Below are 22,658 nucleotides of genomic sequence, written 5' to 3'. Positions count from 1 at the left end.
CGCACCGCTGTCTATAGGAGGTAGATACACTAACAGTGACCACAGGCCGCACTGCCGTCTATAGGAGGTAGATACACTGACAGTGACCACAGGCCGCACCGCTGTCTATAGGAGGTAGATACACTGACAGTGATCACAGGCTGCACCGCCGTCTATAGGAGGTAGATACACTGACAGTGATCACAGGCCGCACCGCTGTCTATAGGAGGTAGATACACTGACAGTGATCACAGGCCGCACCGCCGTCTATAGGAGGTAGATACACTAACAGTGACCACAGGCCGCACCGCCGTCTATAGGAGGTAGATACACTGACAGTGATCACAGGCCGCACCGCTGTCTATAGGAGGTAGATACACTGACAGCGATCACAGGCCGCACCGCCATCTATAGGAGGTAGATACACTGACAGTGATCACAGGCCGCACCGCTGTCTATAGGAGGTAGATACACTGACAGTGACCACAGGCCGCACCGCCGTCTATAGGAGGTAGATACACTAACAGTGACCACAGGCCGCACCGCCGTCTATAGGAGGTAGATACACTGACAGTGACCACAGGCCGCACCGCTGTCTATAGGAGGTAGATACACTGACAGTGATCACAGGCCGCACCGCCGTCTATAGGAGGTAGATACACTGACAGCGATCACAGGCCGCACCGCCGTCTATAGGAGGTAGATACACTAACAGTGACCACAGGCCGCACCGCCGTCTATAGGAGGTAGATACACTGACAGTGACCACAGGCTGCACCGCTGTCTATAGGAGGTAGATACACTGACAGTAATCACAGGCCGCACCGCCGTCTATAGGAGGTAGATACACTGACAGTGACCACAGGCTGCACCGCTGTCTATAGGAGGTGGATACACTGACAGTGACCACAGGCCGCACCGCTGTCTATAGGAGGTAGATACACTGACAGCGACCACAGGCCGCACCGCCGTCTATAGGAGGTAGATACACTGACAGTGATCACAGGCCGCACCGCCGTCTATAGGAGGTAGATACACTAACAGTGACCACAGGCCGCACCGCCGTCTATAGGAGGTAGATACACTGACAGTGATCACAGGCCGCACCGCTGTCTATAGGAGGTAGATACACTGACAGTGACCACAGGCCGCACCGCCGTCTATAGGAGGTAGATACACTGACAGTGATCACAGGCTGCACCGCTGTCTATAGGAGGTAGATACACTGACAGTAATCACAGGCCGCACCGCCATCTATAGGAGGTAGATACACTGACAGTGACCACAGGCTGCACCGCTGTCTATAGGAGGTGGATACACTGACAGTGACCACAGGCCGCACCGCTGTCTATAGGAGGTAGATACACTGACAGCGACCACAGGCCGCACCGCCGTCTATAGGAGGTAGATACACTGACAGTGATCACAGGCCGCACCGCCGTCTATAGGAGGTAGATACACTAACAGTGACCACAGGCCGCACCGCCGTCTATAGGAGGTAGATACACTGACAGTGATCACAGGCCGCACCGCTGTCTATAGGAGGTAGATACACTGACAGTGACCACAGGCCGCACCGCCGTCTATAGGAGGTAGATACACTGACAGTGATCACAGGCCGCACCGCTGTCTATAGGAGGTAGATACACTGACAGCGATCACAGGCCGTACCGCCGTCTATAGGAGGTAGATACACTGACAGTGATCACAGGCCGCACCGCTGTCTATAGGAGGTAGATACACTAACAGTGATCACAGGCTGCACCGCCGTCTATAGGAGGTAGATACACTGACAGTGATCACAGGCCGCACCGCCGTCTATAGGAGGTAGATACACTGACAGTGACCACAGGCTGCACCGCTGTCTATAGGAGGTAGATACACTGACAGTGACCACAGGCTGCACCGCTGTCTATAGGAGGTAGATACACTGACAGTGACCACAGGCTGCACCGCTGTCTATAGGAGGTGGATACACTGACAGTGATCACAGGCCGCACCGCCGTCTATAGGAGGTAGATACACTGACAGTGACCACAGGCTGCACCGCTGTCTATAGGAGGTAGATACACTGACAGTGACCACAGGCCGCACCGCCGTCTATAGGAGGTAGATACACTGACAGCGATCACAGGCCGCACCGCTGTCTATAGGAGGTAGATACACTGACAGTGATCACAGGCCGCACCGCTGTCTATAGGAGGTAGATACACTGACAGTGACCACAGGCTGCACCGCCGTCTATAGGAGGTAGATACACTGACAGTGACCACAGGCTGCACCGCTGTCTATAGGAGGTAGATACACTGACAGTGATCACAGGCTGCACCGCTGTCTATAGGAGGTAGATACACTGACAGTGACCACAGGCCGCACCGCTGTCTATAGGAGGTAGATACACTGACAGTGATCACAGGCCGCACCGCTGTCTATAGGAGGTAGATACACTGACAGTGATCACAGGCTGCACCGCTGTCTATAGGTGGTAGATACACTGACAGTGACCACAGGCTGCACCGCTGTCTATAGGAGGTAGATACACTGACAGTGACCACAGGCTGCACCGCTGTCTATAGGAGGTAGATACACTGACAGTGATCACAGGCTGCACCGCCGTCTATAGGAGGTAGATACACTGACAGTGACCACAGGCTGCACCGCTGTCTATAGGAGGTAGATACACTGACAGTGACCACAGGCTGCACCGCTGTCTATAGGAGGTAGATACACTGACAGTGACCACAGGCTGCCCCGCTGTCTATAGGAGGAGGTAGATACACTGACAGTGACCACAGGCTGCACCGCTGTCTATAGGAGGTAGATACACTGACAGTGATCACAGGCTGCACCGCCGTCTATAGGAGGTAGATACACTGACAGTGACCACAGGCTGCACCGCTGTCTATAGGAGGTAGATACACTGACAGTGACCACAGGCTGCACCGCTGTCTATAGGAGGTAGATACACTGACAGTGACCACAGGCTGCCCCGCTGTCTATAGGAGGAGGTAGATACACTGACAGTGACCACAGGCTGCACCGCTGTCTATAGGAGGTAGATCAAAATGTTCAGAAGTGCCCAAAAATTGTCAGGAAGCCCAGAAACTCCCATTGTGGAGTAAATTGCAGAAGCTTGGCCCATCTTGTCCCCTTTTGTTCCATCTTTACTGTATGTACAAAAACAGCGATGACTAGAAGGGCTATGTAGTTGGAGTTGTGGAATTGCAGTTTGCATCCACTTTGGATTATTGGAATGTGGAAACATAGAGGAGTTGGGGTCATCAGCGTGGCTTACACATACCCCTAGTTACCCGTGACTTCTGAACTACCAGTTAATGGTCTGACTCCCCAAACCCCCTCTGATTAACTGTTTGAAGAGTCTGGAGTGCTGCGACCTCCCCCTAAGATTATATACTGATGACCTGTATACAATTTTCCCCCCGACTGAACAGGACCATATATGCCTTTTAGCAGGCTACACATGAACCCGTGGCGCCAGGGGGTTAAACATTAGCAGTCTTGACACTGGAATCCAGTGTTGTCTTAACTTCCCAGTAATTGTCCTTATGTTTGTTTTAAAGTAGTTTCCACCAAACTTTCCATGAGCAATTTTTGGAAAAACTCAAACATCCTGAGCTGCTCCACTTATTGCTATTTTTAAAGATCATTTGCTGCTGAACAGTAAAGGATTATTGTAGTTTACAGTAAGATACAACGGCCGACATTAAACGAATTATATACAAACCTCATAGAAAAAAAAAAGCTTTCAGCTCCGGAGCCAATCATCATCATTAACTTCTGACCCCGAACCGGAGACTCGAAGGAATTCTCGATGAATTCTCCAGTCTCTATGCTCTGGGCACGTAAGAGTCTTTTGGTTGTGGATGTGTCACATTTCCTAATTTGCTTACATTGGACAGGTCCTCTCACCCATGATCCTCTCCACTTGGCCTTATTCTTCATGCTCTCCTACATTTATTGAACAGTGAACTTTTCACACTGCCCGCCATGCAGTTAAACACATCGCAGCTGGGGTGTGCAGTATATCACAGGCATTATAGCATGAAATGACCCAGAAATTCTTCCTTTCTGCAATCTCTATGACTTATTGCCCAGGCCACACACAGGGCATGGTGGGCCAAGAAGGGATAATGCAGTGTATTGTAAGCAGTCTCGGCCAGTGGCTTTTTGGCATCGTAACTGCCGTATTACGTCTCTCTGCGGATGGGTCACATACTCGCAAATAAACTGGTTCTTTATGCGATGACTGATTTTGTTATAATAGCTTTCCAATCAAGGGTGGGACAGGGTCTGATCGATGCCGCTCCTCATATGCTGCACTGTGTTGCAGTGCATATCAGACTGTATACAGTACAGACCAAAAGTTTGGACACACCTTCTCATTCAAAGAGTTTTCTTTATTTTCATGACTATGAAGGCATCAAAACTATGAATTAACACATGTGGAATTATATACATAACAAACAAGTGTGAAACAACTGAAAATATGTCATATTCTAGGTTCTTCAAAGTAGCCACCTTTTGCTTTGATTACTGCTTTGCACACTCTTGGCGTTCTCTTGATGAGCTTCAAGAGGTAGTCCCCTGAAATGGTCTTCCAACAGTCTTGAAGGAGTTCCCAGAGATGCTTAGCACTTGTTGGCCCTTTTGCCTTCACTCTGCGGTCCAGCTCACCCCAAACCATCTCGATTGGGTTCAGGTCCGGTGACTGTGGAGGCCAGGTCATCTGGCGCAGCACCCCATCACTCTCCTTCATGGTCAAATAGCCCTTACTTTCAAAGTTTTCCCAATTTTTCGGCTGACTGACTGACCTTCATTTCTTAAAGTAATGATGGCCACTCGTTTTTCTTTACTTAGCTGCTTTTTTCTTGCCATAATACAAATTCTAACAGTCTATTCAGTAGGACTATCAGCTGTGTATCCACCTGACTTCTCCTCAACGCAACTGATGGTCCCAACCCCATTTATAAGGCAAGAAATCCCACTTATTAAACCTGACAGGGCACACCTGTGAAGTGAAAACCATTTCAGGGGACTACCTCTTGAAGCTCATCAAGAGAATGCCAAGAGTGTGCAAAGCAGTAATCAAAGCAAAAGGTGGCTACTTTGAAGAACCTAGAATATGACATATTTTCAGTTGTTTCACACTTGTTTGTTATGTATATAATTCCACATGTGTTAATTCATAGTTTTGATGCCTTCATAGTCATGAAAATAAAGAAAACTCTTTGAATGAGAAGGTGTGTCCAAACTTTTGGTCTGTACTGTACATCTGGAGGACTTCCCGACATATACTTCTAACTAATGCATATGCTGCCCATAGGCTAAGGGCTAGCAGGCAAGGTACACGAACAGATATTGCAGGACAGCTTTTTGCCCTTGTAGCTTCCTCAGAAGGTACACACTTAGTATTCCGTTTTCTATTCAGCCAGATTGTGTCGGAGAAAACGGATCTGTCCCCATTGACTTACATTGTGTGCCAGGATGGATTTCGTCAAGCCGACAACAAAACGCAGCAATTTGTTGTCCGCCTACAGAGCGGAATGGAGACTGATCGGAGCCAAACTGATGCGTTCTGAGCGGATCCTTTTCCATTCAGAATGCATTAGGGCAAAACTGATCCGTTTTGGACCGCTTGCGAGAGCCCATGATGGATCTCACAAACGGAAAGCCAAAACGCGAGTGTGAAAGTAGCCTTAGTTAGAATGGCCGAACCATTTGGTCAGATAGTGATCACGAGGGAAGCACTACCTCAATGTGGCCTTCTGGAGGTTAGGTTCAGAATAAAATTGGTGAAACTCAACCCAGGAAGATCTATTCCTTTTTGTCTACGTGTTGACTGTAAGTTGCGTCATTTGCGTTGATGGACAGAAGTTTGATGGACCGGTTGTTGTGTTGCTGTAGATGACACAATCCGGCCGTTGCTTACAAACGTTTCCCGCAATGCTTCGGTCTATGACAGCATCTACTGACTTGTCACTCGGCTGGCACACCGCAAGTTTCCTTTAGATGCAGAGTGATAGTAGTTGGACCAGTTCCCCAGGAGTTTTACACAAAGCAGGCAGCATTAGGGTGGACCACCTACGTCTTGCGGCAGCGATCTCTGGAGCCTGCGGAGAACCAGCTGTGTCATGTGTCACCTCCCTTATAATATGTATAGGTGTCACGTTGACGCCTCGCAGAAGGCTCCTCAATGACTTTTCCTGCTATCAGGGCTTTAGATTAAATAAACCAGTCACTGGTAAAAGGCTTCCGACACGCCACAGGGAAAATGTAATTTACATCTTATTATCTCTGATTATTTACATAGCGAAAACCGCATCGAATGTTCAAACATCCATTTACTTCACAGTCGTTTCCAGAAGACGTTTTGTATATAACACTGATATATTACAGCAGATGTAGTCTGTAGACCAGTGTGGAACACATGTGATGGTACCGAAGCAAAAAAATAATACAAATCGTGCGTCATGGCAGGACCATGTAATCTGTGTAGGCTTAATAGTTAGTGATATCATCAGGTGGGGTTATTACTTAATGCAGTGTGGCCGTATTCTGGACTTTCCAGGTTTACATATTCTCTTGGGAAGGATCCATCTCATAAATCATTATTTCTCTCTTCTCATAGGGTGGAGTAACCGATGACAAAAGCGATGATGGAAGAACCACGAGCACCCTGAACTTAGGAGTCAACCGGCCGACCATATCCTGCATTTTTGATTGTCAGTACATTTTTATGTGATTTGGTGTAATATTTCATAGTATAGGCTCTGGTTGTGATAATCTGCCATTGGGTATTCTCTTACAGATGGGAACCGGTACCATCTGCGCTGCTATCTCTATCAAGCCAGGAACCTCCTCCCTATGGACAAAGACAGTTTTTCAGGTAGGAGAGCCATTATTGTCATTGAAAATGCACTAGTACCTATAATTTATAACTTACCTACGGAATTAATCTACATAAAGTGTTTAGTCACTGTGTACATACATTACTTATCCTGTACTGATCCTGAGTAACATCCTGTATTATACCCCAGAGCTGCACTCACTATTCTGCTGGTGCAGTCACTGTGTACATACATTACTTATCCTATACTGATCCTGAGTAACATCCTGTATTATACCCCAGAGCTGCACTCACTATTCTGCTGGTGCAGTCACTGTGTACATACATTACTTATCCTATACTGATCCTGAGTAACATCCTGTATTATACCCCAGAGCTGCACTCACTATTCTGCTGGTGCAGTCACTGTGTACATACATTACTTATCCTGTACTGATCCTGAGTAACATCCTGTATTATACCCCAGAGCTGCACTCACTATTCTGCTGGTGCAGTCACTGTGTACATACATTACTTATCCTATACTGATCCTGAGTAACATCCTGTATTATACCCCAGAGCTGCACTCACTATTCTGCTGGTGCAGTCACTGTGTACATACATTACTTATCCTATACTGATCCTGAGTAACATCCTGTATTGTACTCCAGAGCTGCACTCACTATTCTGCTGGTGCAGTCACTGTGTACATACATTACTTATCCTATACTGATCCTGAGTAACATCCTGTATTATACCCCAGAGCTGCACTCACTATTCTGCTGGTGCAGTCACTGTGTACATACATTACTTATCCTATACTGATCCTGAGTAACATCCTGTATTATACTCCAGAGCTGCACTCACTATTCTGCTGGTGCAGTCACTGTGTACATACATTACTTATCCTGTACTGATCCTGAGTTACATCCTGTATTATACTCCAGAGCTGCACTCACTATTCTGCTGGTGGAGTCACTGTGTACATACATTACTTATCCTATACTGATTCTGAGTCACATCCTGTATTATACTCCAGAGCTGCACTCACTATTCTGCTGGTGCAGTCACTGTGTACATACATTACTTATCCTGTACTGATCCTGAGTTACATCCTGTATTATACTCCAGAGCTGCACTCACTATTCTGCTGGTGCAGTCACTGTGTACATACATTACTTATCCTGTACTGATCCTGAGTTACATCCTGTATTATACTCCAGAGCTGCACTCAGTATTCTGCTGGTGCAGTCACTGTGTACATACATTACTTATCCTGTACTGATCCTGAGTTACATCCTGTATTGTACCCCAGAGCTGCACTCACTATTCTGCTGGTGCAGTCACTGTGTACATACATTACATTACTTATCCTGTACTGATCCTGAGTTACATCCTGTATTATACTCCAGAGCTGCACTCACTATTCTGCTGGTGCAGTCACTGTGTACATACATTACCTATCCTGTACTGATCCTGGGTTACATCCTGTATTATACTCCAGAGCTGCACTCACTATTCTGCTGGTGGAGTCACTGTCTACATACAGACATTACTTATCCTGTACAGATCCTGGGTCACATCCTGTATTATACTCCAGAGCTGCACTCACTATTCTGCTGGTGCAGTCACTGTGTACATACATTACCTATCCTGTACTGATCCTGGGTTACATCCTGTATTATACTCCAGAGCTGCACTCACTATTCTGCTGGTGGAGTCACTGTCTACATACAGACATTACTTATCCTGTACTGATCCTGAGTTACATCCTGTATTATACTCCAGAGCTGCACTCACTATTCTGCTGGTGCAGTCACTGTGTACATACATTACTTATCCTGTACTGATCCTCAGTTACATCCTGTATTATACTCCAGAGCTGCACTCACTATTCTGCTGGTGAAGTCACTGTGTACATACATTACTTATCCTGTACTGATCCTGAGTTACATCCTGTATTATACTCCAGAGCTGCACTCACTATTCTGCTGGTGCAGTCACTGTGTACATACATTACTTATCCTGTACTGATCCTGAGTTACATCCTGTATTATACTGCAGAGCTGCACTCAGTATTCTGCTGGTGCAGTCACTGTGTACATACATTACTTATCCTGTACAGATCCTGGGTCACATCCTGTATTATACTCCAGAGCTGCACTCACTATTCTGCTGGTGCAGTCACTGTGTACATACATTACTTATCCTGTACTGACCCTGAGTTACATCCTGTATTATACTCCAGAGCTGCACTCAGTGCTTACAGGATAAGTATTGTAATATATGTACACGTGGACTCCACAGGTAGAATAGCGAGTGCTGCTCTGAAGTTAAACAAAATGCATTGTTTTATATAAAATATTGCATTCTGATCATGGGTAGTTAACCTGTAAGACGCCCCCTGATGCTGAGAATGAAGGGTCCTAGCTCTGCACTCCCTGCTGCGCAGCGTCCCCAACCACTGGACTGCGCAGGTTGCTGCAGTCATCTCCATTCACTTTATGAGATGGGACTATGTTCGTAAAGTAACTGTCCTGTGGAGTCCGTCCTCAGCTGTCACAAAGGTGAGACTTTTCTCTGTGTCTCCTGAACAGAAGTTTAAAGTTGGGGAAAGTTTTCTGTCTCTGTCCGCAGTGCTTTCCAGCCCCCTCAGTGTTTCCATCGCCCTCTCCCCCAGCTCCCTCCGTCCCCCTCCTTCTCCCGACTTCCACCGGCCGCTCCGAGCCGTTCAAAGAGCTCCCTTCATATCATGTTTATTGTAAATGAAAGAATTGATTGAAACCGCTGGAAAGGAAAACACCTGACTCTGGCCGAGCCGTAAAAAAGGTGCTTTATTATTTATTTTCGGTACCAAACACTAAATTAAGGCAATTCATGCCCCCTGGAAAATTCATCCTGAGTGTTAAAAGCCAGGTATGTTTTCTCGGACCCAGACCAAAATTTCCAGAATTTATAGTGGAATTAAAAAGTCTGCATCCTACCGTTAAACTCCTCTGTGGCATAAAAATGTCTTTCACGTGATATATATAGTGTCGGTGAAACGCAGGGGGCAGCGTCGGAGGGGCGCTCATAGTCACGCGGTCCTGAGCTTATCGCAACACGTTCTTATATAAATTGTCTAATAGACTTAGCGGCTGCGGAGCTGCAGACACGACTCCACAAATCACGGGGTCCTAGGAATAAATCCCTGGATTTATTAGTGGAGATTAATAGCTGGGGCATGAGGCGCCCGTCTCTGGAGACCCGGAGAATTAGTGCTCCGTCTGTGCAGAGCGTACCGTAAACACATGACATTAGTGGGCGCGGGCACCGCTGGAAGGCACCTGTTGGAGAATTAGCGGCTAACCTGTCAACAGTCACTTACAGTTCGTGTGATTGCCCATACATTACAGCTCTGCAGCTCGGTGGGGAAGGGTCAGGCATCAGGCATAGATGGTAGAGGTAGAAGAAGTATAGGCATATAAAGTGCATATGGCGGTATCATACCGCCGGTGTGGATAATGATGGGCTACCTGGCATCAATGACGCTTTGATATCTTGGGTCCCTCAGAACACTGGTTCCAGAACGACACATGAAAGGGGTTTTCTAGAGTTTTCAACCTTCCAGTTGACGTATGGATGGGTAAGTGACTGGCCCCAGATGGTACAACAACGCAAGGTCACGTGACACTTGGAGAGATGTCACTGTTGAGGCCAGTCATTGGCTGCAGCAACCCGTCCGCAAGTAATTAAATAGGTCAGGGGTCGAAAGGTCACTGAAAAGAGCCAGCAAGTAGGTAAGTATGATTATTCCTTTAGGTACCATGTGCCACGGAGGCCAGGTAAAAATAACCATAATTCTGAAAGACTCCTTTAAGTCGTGGGGTACAGAACACACTAACATTTGGGGGTGACACACTGACACTTGGGCTACAATAGCGCTTGGGACTTCAATTTTATTAGCTCTTTTGGGAGGAAAATTTAAAAAAAAGATGTTTTTTGTAGCAATCAATTTTGTGCCTTTATGGGTCAGTATCATTACCAAATTTATAAATTTATATACCAGTAGGTTTACTACTTTTCACAATATCTATTATTAATAAATCTTTTGTTTTTGTGCCATTTTCCTAAATCTTATCTTTTTTTTTTTTTTTATATCAATGGAGCTCTATGTGGGCTGTTTTTTTGTTGGATAAACGGCAGTTGTTTTTTTTTATGGCGTTTACTGGGTGAGTTAAAAGGGTTACTGTCAGGGGCGTAACTAGAAGTGACTGGGCCCCACAGCAAATATTTGTAAGGGCCCCCCCAGCGCGCTTCGCACCTCCCTCCTCCTGTGTAAACCTCACTCCTTTGGCACAGTGTAGCAGTATACTGTATATTGTGGGGCACAGTGTAGCGGTATACTGTATATTGTGGGGCACAGTGTAGCGGTATACTGTATATTGTGGGGCACAGTGTAGGCTATATGTGTATAACATAAACATATTTCATATGAAAACTTACAATTACTTGGCTTGGCCCTTGGGGATCTCGGACACCACTTCACCACTTTGGCCGGGGGCTCGGTGGAGCTGATATGCTTTATCCTAATGAGAAAGTTTTCATAATAAGGATTTGGAGAAGGGGCAGAGGAATAGCAGAGCAGGGAGAGACTGGTGCTGCTACTAGGGGTCATACCATGGGGGAGAAATAAAGCCCACCATAATGCCCCCCCAGTAGAAATAATTCTCCTTATAATGTGACAGTGCAAAAATACCCCCTTGTAATGCCCCCAGTTGAGCTAATGTCCCCATAGTGCCCCCATAATGTCCCAGTATAAAATACCTGTATATAGTGCCCCCAGTAAATTCCCCCATAGTGCTCCTCTCCCCCCTTCCTGCTAGTGCCCCCCATAATGTGCCAGTATAAAATGCCCCATATGTAGTGCCCCAGTAGATGCCCCTCAGTGTCCGGCCTCTGATAGGCTGCCGCCCTAGTGTCCCCATAATGCCCCCCAATAATGTGCCAGTAAGTGTCCCCATAGATGCCCCCCCATCATGTGCCAGTATCAAGTGCCTCTCTCCTCCCCCCCACATGTCCCAGTATCATAGTGCCATCTCCCCCCCCAATGTGCCAGTATCAAGTGCCTCTCTCCTTCCCACCCCCATGTGCCAGTATCATAGTGCCTAACCCCCCCCATGTGCCAGTATCAAGTACCTCTCTCTCCCCCCCCATGTCCCAGTATCATAGTGCCAAACCCCCCCATGTGCCAGTATCATAGTGCCAAACCCACCCATGTGCCAGTGTCAAGTGCCAAAACCCCCCCACGTCCCAGTATCAAGTGCCTCTCTCTTCCCCCCATGTCCCAGTATCATAGTGCCATCTCCCCCCCAAAAAAGTGCTAGTATTAAGTGCCGTTTCTCCCCCCCCCATGTGCCAGTATCATAGTGCCAAACCCACCCATGTGCCAGTATCAAGTGCCAACCCCCCCTCCCACGTGCCAGTATCAAGTGCCTTTCTCCTCCCCCCCATGTCCCAGTATTATAGTGCCATCTCCCCCCCCCCAAAAAAAAGTGCCAGTATCAAGTGCCTCTCTCCCCCCCACCCATGTACCAGTATCAGGTGCCAACCCCTCTCTCCTCCCCCATGTGCCAGTATCAGGTGCCAACCCCCCCTCCCCCCCATGTGCCAGTCTCCCTTCCCCTATGTGCCAGTATCAAGTGCAGTAACAGTCGGGTATTAAAAAAAACACTTATACTTACCTTCATATCAGCGATGCGACGCAGCCTTTTCCTGTGTCCCGCCCTGTATGTCCATATATGGAGTCAGTGCTTGTATTTCAGAAAAGTTTCTGCTGGGATTCAAACCCACGACCTTCTGTATCAGAGGCAAAGCACCTAACCACACGACCATAAGAGGTGCCTTGCTGCTGACTGAAAAAATATGAGACTTCTACTGTTATAGGAGGCTAAGTGTACATCTATACACAAGACTGCTGCCCTAACACACCCAGCACTGCTATATCTCTATATGACAGTTGTCCCAGCACACTCAGCTCTGCTATATCTCTATATATGATAGCTGCCCCAGCACACCCAGCTCTGCTACATCTAATACACATGACAGCTGCACCAGCACACTCAGTTCTACTATATCTCTATATATGACAGCTGCCCCAGCACACCCAGCTCTGTTACATCTATATATCTCTAAGTACAGGGAGTGCAGAATTATTAGGCAAGTTGTATTTTTGAGGATTAATTTTATCATTGAACAACAACCATGTTCTCAATGAACCCAAAAAACTCATTAATATCAAAGCTGAATATTTTTGGAAGTAGTTTTTAGTTTGTTTTTAGTTTTAGCTATTTTAGGGGGATATCTGTGTGTGCAGGTGACTATTACTGTGCATAATTATTAGGCAACTTAACAAAAAACAAATATATACCCATTTCAATTATTTATTTTTACCAGTGAAACCAATATAACATCTCAACATTCACAAATATACATTTCTGACATTCAAAAACAAAACAAAAACAAATCAGTGACCAATATAGCCACCTTTCTTTGCAAGGACACTCAAAAGCCTGCCATCCATGGATTCTGTCAGTGTTTTGATCTGTTCACCATCAACATTGCGTGCAGCAGCAACCACAGCCTCCCAGCCACTGGTCAGAGAGGTGTACTGTTTTCCCTCCTTGTAAATCTCACATTTGATGATGGACCACAGGTTCTCAATGGGGTTCAGATCAGGTGAACAAGGAGGTCATGTCATTAGATTTTCTTCTTTTATACCATTTCTTGCCAGCCACGCTGTGGAGTACTTGGACGCGTGTGATGAAGCATTGTCCTGCATGAAAATCATGTTTTTCTTGAAGGATGCAGACTTCTTCCTGTACCACTGCTTGAAGAAGGTGTCTTCCAGAAACTGGCAGTAGGACTGGGAGTTGAGCTTGACTCCATCCTCAACCCGAAAAGGCCCCACAAGCTCATCTTTGATGATACCAGCCCAAACCAGTACTCCACCTCCACCTTGCTGGCGTCTGAGTCGGACTAGAGCTCTCTGCCCTTTACCAATCCAGCCACGGGCCCATCCATCTGGCCCATCAAGACTCACTCTCATTTCATCAGTCCATAAAACCTTAGAAAAATCAGTCTTGAGATATTTCTTGGCCCAGTCTTGACGTTTCAGCTTGTGTGTCTTGTTCAGTGGTGGTCGTCTTTCAGCCTTTCTTACCTTGGCCATGTCTCTGAGTATTGCACACCTTGTGCTTTTGGGCACTCCAGTGATGTTGCAGCTCTGAAATATGGCCAAACTGGTGGCAAGTGGCATCTTGGCAGCTGCACGCTTGACTTTTCTCAGTTCATGGGCAGTTATTTTGCGCCCTGGTTTTTCCACACGCTTCTTGCGACCCTGTTGACTATTTTGAATGAAACGCTTGATTGTTCGATGATCACGCTTCAGAAGCTTTGCAATTTTAAGAGTGCTGCATCCCTCTGCAAGATATCTCACTATTTTTGACTTTTCTGAACCTGCCAAGTCCTTCTTTTGACCCATTTTGCCAAAGAAAAGGAAGTTGCGTAATAATTATGCACACATAATATAGGGTGTTGATGTCATTAGACCACACCCCTCCTCATTACAGAGATGCACATCACCTAATATGCTTAATTGGTAGTAGGCTTTCGAGCCTATACAGCTTGGAGTAAGACAACATGCATAAAGAGGATGATGTGGTCAAAATACTAATTTGCCTAATAATTCTGCACTCCCTGTATTGCTATACAGTAGATAGATATATAGAGATATAACAAAGCTGAGTGTGCTGGGGCAGCTGTCATGTGTATAGATGTAGCAGAGCTGGGTGTGTTTGGGCAGCTGTCATGTGTATAGATGTAGCAGAGCTGGGTTTGCTGGGGCAGCTGTCATATATAGAGATATAGTAGAGCTGAGTGTGCTGGTGCATCTGTCATGTGTATTAGATGTAGCAGAGCTGGGTGTGCTGGGGCAGCTATCATATATAGAGATATAGCAGAGCTGAGTGTACTGGGACAGCTGTCATATAGAGATATAGCAGTGCTGGGTGTGTTAGGGCAGCTGTCATGTGTATAGATGTACACTTAGCCAGCTATAACAGTAGAAGTCTCATATTTTTTCAGTCAGTAGCAATGCAGTCCTTATGGCTGTGTGGGTAAATGCTTTGCCTCTGATACATGGTACATGGAGGTTGAGGGTTCGAATCCCAGACACATCAGGAGACTTCATGAGACAGTAAGATTAGATCACATTAGCGGAGGGGGCCTGGTCTGCTGCCGCTTCTGCTGTTAAGGGGCCCTGAACATTAAGAATCGATCATATTTAACTAACTTGAAAAAAAAAAGTCACACACGCTGCCGGGGCGCCGGGCCCCGAAGCAGCCGCTTCCTCTGCTTCCCCGGTAGTTACGCCACTGGTTACTGTTCTATTGTATATATACAGGCAAGACGCCGGATTAGATAGATATCCTCATCCACCTCACCCACAGGAGTTGGAGGTGGATGAGGATATCTATCTAATCCGGCGTCTTGCCTGTATATATACAATTGGGAGGTTCTGCTTTATGAGGTTACTTCGCTAAATATTAAGGAATTGCGCGGTCCTACAGAAACGCATAAGGAGAGCTTCTTGGAACAGCTTTGCTGATGTCCTGTAAAATGGAGACTGAAGACTGGCTTCTCCTTCCCAGCATGCATTACACTCCCACAATACAATAAACTTTATTAACAAGAAACACAGGTGTAATACATTTTTACCACCACTAGATGGTGCTGTTACCTAACTAATAACAGGAATAAGCAAACTGAAAGCAGAATTGATCTGTAATGATACTGAAATGAATCTCCCAGTGCTGGGACAGAACAGTTATCTCATGATTAATATAAAAATGGGAATCAGACATCATTTAGTACATGACAATATCTGTCTAACAAAGCTAGAACCAGCCCTGTACCTCACATGGGTCCGGAGATCTCCACATTCATTGCTCTGCTAGATTTATATTACGCTGACAGCTCGAGGGGAGTGTCTTTTCTGCTGCAGCTCAGGGGGCGTGTCTCAGCTCTCCCTATCACAGCTCAGGAGGCAGTTGAAGGAACAAACTGAGCATGTGTGACCTTCTCAGTGAGCAGGACAAAGAAATGAGAAAAACAAAAAAACTGCAGGTGGCGCTATGCAGATACATTTCATTATATAACTCATGGCTATGCTAAATTTTTAATTACAATAGGCCCTCAAGTTACAATATTAATTGTTTCAAGGATGACCATTGTATGTTGACACCATTGTAACTTGAGTCCATAAATCTATGGAAAACCAGTAATTGGTTCCAAAGCCCAACAATGCCATCCCAGAATAAGAAAAAGTAAGAAAAATAAGCAGATAACAAGACATAAAGCAGACAGGAATAGATGCTGGAAGCTGGAAATGACTTTCTGTGGTGAGGACAGGACCTTCTTCGGGGCCTTGCATAGTACATAGATGTACCAGAAAAATAAAATGGAGTCGCCACTCAACTGGTGTCCAAAGGAGCAGCTCATCCTGACACAGACAGGGGGCTCAGGACAGGTCATCAATATCTGATCGGAGGAGGTGCAACTCCCAGGGACCCCCACCTATCAGCTGTTTAAAGAGAAGGTGTCTCTCCATTCCATCACTGCTTCCTCTTCATTATACTGCACTTCGTCTCAGAAGTGCAGTGTAATACAAGTACTCGTTCCATTCACTACGCCACCGCTCCACAGGAGATGACACGTAGTGTAAAGACTACGCCTCCTCGTCAAACAGCTAATCTGATATTGATGACCTATTCTGAGGATAGGTAATCAATATATATGGCCTGACAACCCCTTTAATCACACATACACTGTGATACTTCTGGACAGTGACAACTTGAACCCCCTCCCTCTGTCTACTCACTTAAATGCTGCATTCACTATTGACTGTGGCATCAAAGGAGTTAACTGACTGGGATTGGAGTTATCGGAGCTGCAAGCAGAGCACCACAATAGTATCGCACTAGCGGAACCGTTGAGGGCTCCTGCAAGTGCCATACTATTAAAGCACTGGTCATTTTGGAATTTTGTCCAGCCCCAAAAAAACATAAAACCACTTAGACACCCTGTTGCTCTCCTATTTTTGCCTCCATCGATGAAGAACACGTGACCACTTCAGCCAATCACTGGTCTCAGTGATGACCTATCAATACCACTGAGATCACCACTGCAAGTAGTGATTAGCTGCAGCAGTCACAGGTCTGTCATTGCTGGAGGCCAGGAAATAATACCAGCTGGGATCATTCTAGGTGGTTTTTTAAAATGTTTAGGTGCCTTGTGGGTCTTTTCGTTCATTGTGTCTTACTCTAGTACCTTCTTCACTGGTACTTCTGCTGATATTGCTATTTGTCTCTGATGCTAGCTTTGGCAATGATTTTTAGCTCCATCTCATGGTTACATCATTTGGGTTTGTTTGCGGCTCTATCTTTGTCTTCAGACTTTAGTTAGCTGTTTCTGGCATTTTGGAAATCATCCAATGGACAGGCCATAGTATCTGCTTGTGCCTTTGTCTAAACTCTTTCTACAGTTTTCTCTTCAGTAGATAGAATTTGCTTATTTTCCTAAACAACGTGCTTAAACATGGCCTGAACTTTCTGGCTGGTGTGACCTAAACCTTTTGGCTTGTATGGACTAAACCTTCTAGTTTGTGTGGCCTGAATCTTCTGGTTGGTGTGGCTTGAACCTTCTTGCTGCTGTGATTTAAACCTTCTCATTGGGGTGGCCTCAGCCTTCCAAAACAGTTTTGGCCTGAACCTTCCAACTGTTGTGGCCTGAACCTTCCAACTGATGTGGATTCAGCCTTCTGGCTGGTGTAACCTCAACCATCCATCTGCTGTGGCCTGAACCTTCTGGCTGGTGTAACCTAAACCATCCATCTGCTGTGGCCTGAACTTTCTGGCTGGTGTGACCTAAACCATCTATCTGCTGTGGTCTGAACCTTTTGGCTGGTGTAACCTAAACCATCCATCTTCTGTGGCCTGAACCTTCTGGCTGGTGTGACCTAAACCATCCATCTGCTGTGGCCTTAAACTTCTGGCTGGTGTAACCTAAACCATCCATCTGCTGTGGCCTGAACCTTCTGGCTGGTGTGACCTGAACCATTTATCTGCTCTGGCCTGAACCTCCTGGCTGGTGTGACCTGAACAAGTTACTTGGGTTTTCTGAATAATGACTCTTGAGGTTACAGAACAATGGCACATTTAGTAATGGAAAATGATAGAATATTACATGTGAAGAACGTATCTTGTGCTAGGCAAATAAGTCAGAATTGATGTGTGCCGAAGGCACTGTGCAATTCAATTGAGTTGCCCTATGCCTTTTTTCAGGAAGGGAAGTGAAATGATTAATGTTGCTCTGATAGTGGCTAAATAATACTACTACTCAGTGCACATGTAATACTGCCTGGTGCCATTCAGTGAACACATTATAGTTCCTTAAAACACTGCTATGTTGCGTTCTGATAATGGTCAGGAGACTTTAACTGAAGACATTTTCTAATTTTCCTAATTGTATGTATTTGAGATAGATTCTTCTATTACTTCATGAGGTTCTCAATAGGTGGAGTCCGTCTTCAAACTCTCTGTATGCACTCTCCACAGTAGAGATTGGAGGGTCCCCCACCATCTCCAGGGGGAGTCCTCATTTATACAATGCATCCAGCACAATTATTTTGGTCAATGCTTCCACTTTTATCCGGATAATTATATCCTGAGTGCTCAACAATGGCTGTGCTGTTATAATCCTCCGGCCCCGAGCAGTGATCTCATCCCGGGTGATTGGCCGGACTTGGAGTTTGTGGAGTTGGAAGAAGCCAACGACAACATCCATTAAATGCTACAATGCAGAATTGTGATCTCTGTGTAAACAGACGCTGCGTACGTGTGACCCATTCATGAGGAGGAATATTCTGTCACCGGGCCGGGCGGCAGCACTTCTGTAATACAGTTTACTAACTGAGGAAAAGGTGATTTTTTTATGCATTGCCAAATGGTGACAAATTCAAGTTCTGAAACTTAAAGTGGTATTCCGGTAAGAACGAGTTATCCACTGATTACGAGGGTCCCGTTTCCCATGTTTGAGTGGAGTGATGGTCACTCATGTGCACTGCCACTCCATTCAAAGTCTGTGGAACTGCTGAAGATAGCCAGGTATACTGCTCGACTATCTCTGGCAGTCCTTAGAGTTTGAATGGGCCGGCATTATACATGGTAGACCACAAACAGGAGACATGGGACCACCATTCTCATGATCAGCGGTGGTCCCAGTGGTTCACTGATGTAACAGTTATCTCCTTTCCCGTGACTTGGGGATAACTGTATTTCTTTTACCTTTATAGCTTCTATCTCCCGTTCTGGGCTGTGGTCACATGACCATGTCCATGCAGCGCTTTCTTATTTCCTGTGATATGTCCATGGGCGGGGCAGTGATAGGGGAGTGTCTATGTAATTAGCTGGGTGGGAGGAGCTATAAACCAGCTGGGCTTTGTTAAAGGCAGTGCTGGAGTTCTGTTAGAGAACAGGAACAGGAAGTACTACTTACAGGATGGAAACCAAACCAGAGGGATCGGTTTACATGGTGAAAATGGATCATTAGAGTCCAAATTGAAAAAGAAAAAGCATGGAGAAGATGTACATGAGGTAAGCAACAACGTTAGCATATCTGTTAAAGACCATAAGAATTCTGGAAACCCCTTTAAGATGGCCATATACCTTAGATAGCAGTCAGCCTAATGCTCATTCAGCCGACAGCTACCTACACCTTTTCGGGAACGTCATTAGGGACTCCCAGTTTCAACATATTGTCAGACACATATAGCATAAATAACACCAGACGGCTAAATCTTTTTAAAGCTAGGGATGTCTACCTTTCCTCCTAAACGGCTAGTAATTCTCACAGGCAGGTTAACGGTGAATAATGTGCAGAGGTATCTTTACTCACATATACTTAGCAACTTCTACTTCCAATGTGCTGCGCCGAAGACTAGAGCTGGTGGAAAGTCTGCCTTCTACAAGCCCCATAATGCTTTGTGGGTACCTCCTCCAGAGTGGTCCACCCATAGTTGCCTCATGGAGCCTGCAGCTTCCTTCCCCTTTGATATTGTCTGCCCGATAAACCGACAAAGTAGAGTCCTCATGACTCTTCAGGAAGCTTCTTGCTACAGCGCCTCCTCAGGCAGTGGGAAAACCGAGTAGAATAGACCACTGCATATCATTGTGTCAGGATTACTGAGACTGATCCATCACAAATGTGTCCTGCTAGGGCCACAGATGCTAAGACCCGGTAGTTGTGTCCTGTTAGAGCCACCGGTGCTAAGACCTGGTGGGCAGGAACAGAATGGGACGCTACTCAAAGTATGTAAGTATAGTATCTCTTGGGAAGTATTATCGGTATCCTAGAAGGAATCATCTTATGACCACTTGCATTTGTGGGACAACTGGGGACGACCTGATGTCAGACATATCACATGGCCACCAACATGTAGACAAACTGCAGCCGAATCACAAACTAAAGGACCTGCAGTTTTCATGACATTTTTTCTGCGTTTCTAAAATTTTTCCCCCCATAAACACCAGATGCCAAAAGTCTGTACATACGGTTGGAGATTTATCACAACTGGTGTAAAGGAACACTGTCTCAGTTACCTCTAGAAACCACCTTTTTTCACAGCTCCTTTAGAAAATTAAAGCTAGAATCTGATTGGTTGTTATGGGCAACTAAGCCAATTTTCCTTTACACCAGTTACACCATAGATAACACAGTGATATCTCTCTGAGTACAGATAATGTAGTAGATGTCACCTGCAGTCCTATGTAACACCATAGATAACACAGTGATAACTCTCTGAGTACATATAATGTAGTAGATGTCACCTGCAGTCCTATGTAACACCACAGATAACACAGTGATAGCTCTCTGAGTACAGATAATGTAGTAGATGTCACTTGCAGTCCTATGTAACACCACAGATAACACAGTGTTAACCCTCTGAGTACAGATAATATAGTAGATGTGACCTGAAGTCCTATGTAACACCACAGATAACACAGTGATAACTCTCTGAGTACATATAATGTAGTAGATGTCACCTGCAGTCCTATGTAACACCACAGATAACACAGTGATAACTCTCTGAGTACAGATAATATAATAGATGTCATCTGCAGTCCTATGTAACACCACAGATAACACTGATAACTCACTGAGTACAGATAATGTACTAGATGTCATTTGCAGTCCCATGTAACACCACAGACAACACAGTGATAACTCTCTAAGTACGGATAATGTAGTAGATGTCACTTGCAGTCCTATGTAACACCACAGATAACACAGTGTTAACCCTCTGAGTACAGATAATATAGTAGATGTGACCTGAAGTCCTATGTAACACCACAGATAACACAGGGATAAATCTTTGAGTACAGATAATGTAGTAGATGTCACCTGCAGTCCTATGTAACACCACAGATGACACAGTGATAACTCTCGGAGTACAGATAATGTAATAGATGTCACCTGCAGTCCTATGTAACACCACAGATAACACAGTGATAGCTCTCTGAGTACAGATAATGTAGGAGATGACACCTGCAGTCCTATGTAACACCACAGATAACACAGTGATAACTCTCTGAGTACAGATAATATAGTAGATGTCACCTGCAGTCCTATGTAACACCACAGATAACACTGCGATAACTGTATTATTTTAATATATAATGCCCCTCTGTATTATTGTAATAATGGCCCCCATCCTTTCCATATATGATTGCCTCCTTTTATAATGCCCCCCACCCCTATAGTACCCCCAGTCCATGGCCCCCATCCTTTCCATATATGATTGCCTCCTTTTATAATGTGCCCACCCCCATAGTGCCCCCAGTCCATGGCCCCCATCCTTTCCATATATGATTGCCTCCTTTTATAATTTGCCCCACCCCCATAGTGCCCCCAGTCCATGGCCCCCATCCTTTCCATGTATGATTGCCTCCTTTTATAATGTGCCCCATCCCCATAGTGCCCCCAGTCCATGGCCCCCATCCTTTCCATATATGATTGCCTCCTTTTATAATGTGCCCCACCCCCATAGTGCCCCCAGTCCATGGCCCCCATCCTTTCCATATATGATTGCCTCCTTTTATAATGTGCCCACCCCCATAGTGCCCCCAGTCCATGGCCCCCATCCTTTCCATATATGATTGCCTCCTTTTATAATGTGCCCACCCCCATAGTGCCCCCAGTCCATGGCCCCATCCTTTCCATATATGATTGCCTCCTTTTATAAAGTGCCCCACCCCCATAGTGCCCCCAGTTCATGGCCCCCATCCTTTCCATATATGATTGCCTCCTTTTATAATGTGCCCCACCCCCATAGTGCCCCCAGTTCATGGCCCCCATCCTTTCCATATATGATTGCCTCCTTTTATAATGTGCCCCACCCCCATAGTGCCCCCAGTCCATGGCCCCCATCCTTTCCATATATGATTGCCTCCTTTTATAATGTGCCCCACCCCCATAGTGCCCCCAGTCCATGGCCCCCATCCTTTCCATATATGATTGCCTCCTTTTATAATGTGCCCCACCCCCATAGTGCCCCCAGTCCATGGCCCCCATCCTTTCCATATATGATTGCCTCCTTTTATAATGTGCCCCACCCCCATAGTGCCCCCAGTCCATGGCCCCCATCCTTTCCATATATGATTGGCTCCTTTTATAATGTGCCCCACCCCCATAGTGCCCCCAGTCCATGGCCCCCATCCTTTCCAGATATAATTGC

At 45.9% G+C, this 22,658-nt stretch overlaps 1 protein-coding gene across 7 annotated transcripts in view; it reads left to right on the top strand.

The window, feature by feature from the left end:
- The window catches only part of DYSF (dysferlin), a 317,684-nt gene that overhangs the window by 141,713 nt on the left and 153,313 nt on the right, over positions 1-22,658 (top strand). For all 7 annotated transcript variants that reach the window (XM_040419360.1, XM_040419355.1, XM_040419359.1 and 4 more), the window contains 2 exons: positions 6,629-6,722; positions 6,809-6,886. In XM_040419360.1, the coding sequence (XP_040275294.1) occupies positions 6,629-6,722; positions 6,809-6,886 (172 nt within the window). The remainder of the gene's footprint in view (positions 1-6,628; positions 6,723-6,808; positions 6,887-22,658) is intronic.

The sequence above is a fragment of the Bufo bufo genome, chromosome 2 (genome assembly GCF_905171765.1).
Source record: "Bufo bufo chromosome 2, aBufBuf1.1, whole genome shotgun sequence".
Classification (NCBI taxonomy): Eukaryota; Metazoa; Chordata; class Amphibia; order Anura; family Bufonidae; genus Bufo; species Bufo bufo.
Note: the sequence above shows the minus strand (reverse complement) of the source record. Positions and strands in the feature narration are given on the sequence as shown.